Genomic DNA, 6,333 nt, shown 5'->3' on the forward strand with positions numbered 1-6,333 from the left:
CAGGTGTCAGCCAATGAGGCGGCCACCCAGCAGAGGTGGGGCAGGCCCAGAACAGTCCCTCCTGGATGCCAGGGACAGGCTGAGGGTCTGAGGCCATGCTGCACACGCTCAGCTCTGGAGAGCAGGTGAGAGGCTGGGGAGGGGGACAAGGCTGGGGCTCTGAGTGTGGGGTGGAGTCCTGGGGCCCGTGCTGGTGGTTGGAGGCGATGTCCTCTCATTAGGCTAAACATGGACAAATCAGGGAGGAGCCTGTGCTGAAAGGGGTGCTTGGGACACAGGATTTCTGCAATCATGGGCTTGGAGGGGGCCACAGGGCATGGGGCACAGAGGCTGCTGCACGGTCCAGCCCAGTGTGGCCAGGAGATGACAGGGAAATGAGACATGACGGCGGAGGACACGGACTTCAAGTGTCCATGTGTTACATGTGCTAGTGCGTTAACTTCTCAGATCTTATTTTACCCTGTGGTACAGATGAGCCCGCTGCCTCACAGAGGTTGAGTGCCATGGCACAGGTCATGTGGCCAGCACACATGGACAGGCAGAATGAGGGCAGCACTCACAGAGGAGGTCTGCTCCTTCTTGGCTAAGGCATAATGGCACCCACCTGAGCAGGGACTCCCAGTACAAGGAGCCTGGGAGCACGGGCACTCATGGGAACTCACGTAGCTTCCTCTCTCTTCTCCAGGGCAGTAGCAGGAGTGCAGGGGTGCCCAGCTGTCACTCTGGACATCGAGATTCAGACACAGACATCTCTCATGGCTCCTTATCACATCTGCAAATACCAGGAGAGAGACCGCAAAAGTGTCCTGGCCTTGTTCTCCCAGGGGATGGAGGAGCACATTCCCAGTGCTTTCCGCCACCTGCTGAGGCAGCCCCAAACCCTCCTGCTCTTACCTGGGGTCCCCCTCGTCCTCCTCTTTTTCTCTGGCTCCTGGCTCCTCGCACTGCTGGCCAGCCTTGCCGTCCTCGTGGTCCTGAGGCTTGCTGCCTCCTATCCCTGGAAGAAGTACGTGGCCCTGAGTCTGCAGTCAGACATGGCCGACATCACCAAATCCTACCTGCGAGGGAGTGGCTCCTGCTTCTGGGTGGCCAAGTCTGAGGGGCAGGTGGTGGGCATGGTGGGAGCTCTGCCCGTGCAGGATCCCACCTTGCGGGAGAAGCAGCTGCAGCTCTTCCATCTGTCTGTGGCATTGGAGCACCGGGATCAGGGGCTAGTGAAAGCACTGGTCAGGACGGTCATCCAGTTTGCCTGGGCCCGGGCTACAGCGAGGTCATGCTTGACACTACCACAGTGCAGACTGCTGCCCTGAGCCTCTACCAGGGCATGGGCTTTGAGATCAAGCACCAGTGCTACTTCCACGTGAGTGCGAGGCTGGTGGGTCTTTCTAGTGTTCGCTTAGTCTACCGCCTGCCTTCTTCTCAGGGAGGGGGCCTGTGTGGGAGCCAGGAGAGCATCGACCCTGCTGTGGTCACAAGCCCACCCTGATGTTTGAGTGCCATCAACAATAAAAGCTCTTTACTCTTGCAAGTATGAGTCCCACGTGTGTGGTGCTGGGAGGCATACGGGGCTGTGCTGCATTCATTCTACTTGGGGTGTTTCTGTTCCATTTCTCCTGTACCACAACAACTTTCTTTGAAAAATCAGCTGCCAAACGGTAAGATGTGCAGGCTTCAGCTCCTGGGTCTGCAGAGAGTAGCTGAAGCCGAGCTACGATGGTCCAGCCCCTGTCGTCTCAGATTGCCCAGATGTCCTGGGTTGGTGATGGACAGGGTGGCTGAGCACCATTGTGTCCACCAGACTGGCCTAGGCATGGTTTAAGAAAGTTTCAGTTTACTTTATAAATAAATAAATTGGCTAATGGTTCCAGCTGTCCCCTTTGCCAGCAAGGTTCTCTCTCCTCGCAAGACCACCCCAGTTGTGTGGCTCCTCCAGGGCTCAGCTGAGGGGCAGGGCTGCCTGAAGTGAGGACTTCTGAGCCGGGGGTTGCCCTTCCCCCTGTGCCCTGGTGGCCACTGCTGCTCACTCCTTTGGGACTCCCAATGTGGACCCCAAACCTGTGGCTGCACAGTGCGCCTAAGCGGGTTGCAAATCCTCAAGCACAGGAATCCTGGCCTTACCAAAGATCTGCCCTGAGCATTCTCCATGGGGTTCCTCCCCAACGCTGCAGGGAGGTGGAGTTGTCCTAGTCTCTGGAGGCGAGTCGGAAGCTGAGGTTACATCGCCCTCTGCTGGCACCACCAAGACGCATCTGAGTTCTAACAGCTATGGGGAGGGGCTAGCTCACCCTGAGCAGCCCCACTCAAGTCCTGGGCCAAGTCCATATTCAGTGCAGTGAGTGGAGTTTTCTTGAAGCTGAGGTGCTCAGTGAGTACATCTCTGTGATCCGGGCGGAGGACCACCACTGGTCCTGGTGGTGGATTAGGGGACCAAGGAGCTATACTGGACCCCCAGACAGAGGCATTTCATGTGGCAGCTAAGAGTTTGCGTCTTGAAGTCTGAGACCAAAATGTGCTCTTTCCAAGGAGGGGATCAGGAGCAGCGTGGGTTTGCTGGGGGTGTGTGTCAAGGGAATGGGAAGCAAGGGGTCCTTGAGGCCCCACCCTCTAGTTGGTAACAATGGCTGGGGCTGATAAAGGCGGCCATCACCCAGTGTTGTGACTGTACCAATTGCCACCAAATGAACCAGTGAGAATGGGTGTTTATGTTGGGTCAATTCCACCTCCAACAGGGAGCACAAGGAGGCATTTCTAGCGCGCTGACACTCTGAGAGGTTAGAGACGATGGCGATGTGGAGGAGTTTCACGGGGGACAGAGCTGCTGCTGTGCCGAGGGCAGTGGGAGCTGCAGAGTTTAACCCCAGCGTAAAAACTGTCAACAGCAGTCTTGTGCCCTCTGCTCCCCAGCTCCTGGCCCAAGCGGGCCCCAGCCCAGGCCTCACCTCTTCTGCCTCCAAACTGGAGCATCTCAGACTCTCCTGGCCTCAGCGTCCCCCTGTGAGTAGGTGGGAGGTGATTGCTCTTTTGGTAAGACCAGTATTGGCATATGAAAATGCTACTGATTTTGTACGTTGATTTTGAGCCCTGTGACTTTACCGAATTAGTTTCTCAGTTCTAACAGCTTTCTGGTTGGGTAGAATGTCCAGTTTTTTCCATGTACAACATCATGCCACCTACAAACATCAATATTTTGATTTCCTCCTTTCCACTTTCGATGCCCTTTCTTTCTCTTCCAAAATTGCCCTTGCTACCACTTCCAATAGCTATCCAGTAACAGGTAAGAGTGCACCCCTCTGTCTTGTCCAGGCCATTCAGCACGATAATGGCTGCTGGTTTGTTTTATATAGCCTTTACAACGTTGAGGTGTGTTCCTTCTATACTTAGCTGTCACTTTTTTTTTCTTATCATGAAAGGACATTGAATCTTATCAGATGTTTTCTCTGCATCTAGGGAGACAATCATATGGTATTGTTCTTCATTCTGTTGAAGTGACTGAAGACATTTATTGATTTGCAAACGTTGAGCCACCCTTACAATCAGGGATAAATCGATCGTGATGTATGGTGCTCTTGACGTAGCAAGGATTTGGGTAGCTAATATTTTGTTGAGAATTTCTGCATCTATGTTCATTAAAGTTATCGGTCTGTAATTTTCTTTTTGTGTTGTGCCTTTGGTTTGGTTTTGATAGAGTGATGCTGGCCTCAAGATTTTGGCAGCGTTCCATCCTTTTCAATATTTTTTAATAGACTGAGGAGTATTGGAATTCATCCCTCTCAAAATGTTTTGTAGAATTCAGTTGTAAAGGGGCTGGTGCTGTGGCGCAGCATGTTAAAGCCCCAGCCTGAAGCGCTGGCATCCCCTATGGTTGCCAGTTTGTGTCAATTTGTGTACTGGCTACTCCACTTCCGATCCAGCTCTCTGCTATGGCCTGGGAAAGCAGTACAGGATGGCCCAAGTCCTTGGGCCCCTGCACTGCATGGGAGACCCAGAAGATGCTCCTGGTTTCAGATCAGTTCATTTGGGTAGTGAACCAGTGGATGGAAGACTTTTCTCTCTCTGCCTCTACCTCTCTGTAACTCTGCCTTTCAAGTAAATAAAGAAATAAATCTTACAGGTCTCCCATCAATGAAAAGTCCAGGTTTGATGGCTTTAAAACTGAATTCTTTTTTTTTAAAAAAAGATTTATTCTATTTATTTGAAAGACACTTTTAAAAAAATCTTTAAATTAACCTTTTAAAAAATAAAGAATTCAGAGGCTTAGACCACTATGCCACAGTGCCAGCCCCAATGGGAGACTTTTAAATACTACTTTAATCTCATTACTTGTTATGAGTCTGTTTCTAATTTCATACCTTCTTGATTTAATATTGGTCAGGAATTTAGCCATTTCTTCAAGGTTTTATAATTTGTTAGCGTATAGTTAGTTGTTCATAACAGTTTCTTATGATCTTTTGTATTTCTGCGTTATCAGTTATAGTGTCTCCTGTTTTACCTCTAAGTTCATTTTTTAAAAGGGATTGTTGATTCGTTTATTTACTTGACATAGAGGAAGAGAGAAACAGAGTTTCCATCCACTGGTTCACTCTGTCCAATGGCCATAATGGCTGTGGCTGGACCAGACCAAAGCTGGAAACTGGAACTTCATCTGGTCTCCCATAAGGATGGTAGGGGCCCAATCCCTTGAGCCAACTCCCACTGTGTTCCAGGTGCATTATCAGGGAGCTGGATCAGAAGTGGAGCAGCTGGGACTCAGGACCTGAACTGGCACTCTGATATACGATGCTGGCATCGCAGACAGTGATATCACATTGCACCACAGCATACTTCCCATCTCTAATTTTTTATTTGACTTCCATTTTTTTCTTTGTCAGTCTGCCTTAAGGTTGTCTATTTTGATTTATTATTTTTAAAAAATTTTTTCATTTTGTTGACCTTTTGTCTTATTTTTTGTTTCAATTTCATTTATTTCCTCTCTTATTCTTACTATTTCTTGCCTCCTGCTAATTTTGGAGTTTGGTTTGGTTTGTGTTTTTCTATGTCAATGAGATGTATCATTAGATAGTTTATTTTCCATGTGGGTGGCAGGTGGCCCAAATACTTGGACTATCTTCCCCAGCTTTCCCAAGCACTTTAGCAGGGAGCTGGATTGGAAGCAGAGCTGCTGGGACTCGGTCTGGTGATCTGACACGGGATGCTGGCATCCCAGATAAACACGGTGCCAGCATCTCCCACAATTTTGATAAGCTGTATTTTCATTTTCAGCTATTTCATGAAATTTTCAGTTTCCTTTTTAATTTCATCAGTGATCTACTGGTCATTCAACAACATGTTCAAGTTTCGTGTACTTGTCAATTTTCTATTATTATTATTATGATTGACTTCTAGTTTTTTCCTTTGTGGTCTGAGAAGACAACATGGTATGTTTCTATTTTTTAAATGTACTGAGACTTGATTTGTGGCCTACTATTGAATTATCCTAGAAAATGTTCATGTGCTGAGAAGAATGTGTATTCTGTACCTATTGGGTGAAATTTCTGTAAATGTCAGATCCATTTGATCTCTAATGTGGCTCCACTCTGATATTTCTTTGTTGGCTTTCTATCTGGATAATCTGTTCATTCATTAATGAGTGTTGAAGTCCCTCACTTATTGTACTGAAGTCCAGCTGTCTCTTTAGGCCTATAATATTTCCTTATGGATCCGGGTGGTTTTGAGTTCATGGATATTTATGATTATTGTATCTTATTCTGAATCAGCCCTCTAATCAATGTATAATGTCCTTTTAAACAGTTTTTTAATTCAATTCTGTTTCACCTGATATGAGTATAGCTACTCCTCCCTGTTTTGGCTTCCATTTGCATGGTATATCCTTTTCCAACTCTTTACTTTCAGTATATGCATATCTTTACAAGTGAAGAGCATTTCTGTAGGCAGCAAACAGCTACGTCTGTTTTTTTCATTTCTCCTTTACTTCGGAAAGAGCTTCACTCGACACGATGTTCTTGGTGGGAGCCTTTCTCTATCGAGACTTTGGATATATCATCCCACTCTCGACTGCAAGAATTTTGATGAGAAATCTATTGGGTTATATTTTACATAACTTGATTTTTTCTCTCACTTTCTTTAGGATTCTTTCCTTGTCTTTACCTTCTTTTTAATTTTTTTTTAACATTTATTTAATGAATATAAATTTCCAAAGTACGGCTTATGGATTACTATGGCTTCCCCCCCATAACGTCCCTCCCACCCGCATCCCTCCCCTTTCCCACTCCCTCTCCCCTTCCATTCACATGAGGATTCATTTTCGATTCTCTTTATATACAGAAGATCAGTTTA

At 47.4% G+C, this 6,333-nt stretch overlaps 1 protein-coding gene across 1 annotated transcript; it reads left to right on the forward strand.

The window, feature by feature from the left end:
• LOC100352648 (N-acetyltransferase 8B) lies at positions 1-1,528 on the forward strand. Its single transcript, XM_017340665.4, is given in 3 exon segments — positions 1-125; positions 686-1,248; positions 1,251-1,528. Coding segments are annotated over 2 exon segments (729 nt in total). The 5' UTR covers positions 1-125; positions 686-755; the 3' UTR covers positions 1,487-1,528.
• The last annotated feature ends 4,805 nt before the right edge of the window (positions 1,529-6,333 follow it).

This window comes from Oryctolagus cuniculus, chromosome 2, assembly GCF_051225735.1.
Source record: "Oryctolagus cuniculus isolate XC-2025 breed Fujian yellow rabbit chromosome 2, ASM5122573v1, whole genome shotgun sequence".
Lineage (NCBI taxonomy): Eukaryota > Metazoa > Chordata > Mammalia > Lagomorpha > Leporidae > Oryctolagus > Oryctolagus cuniculus.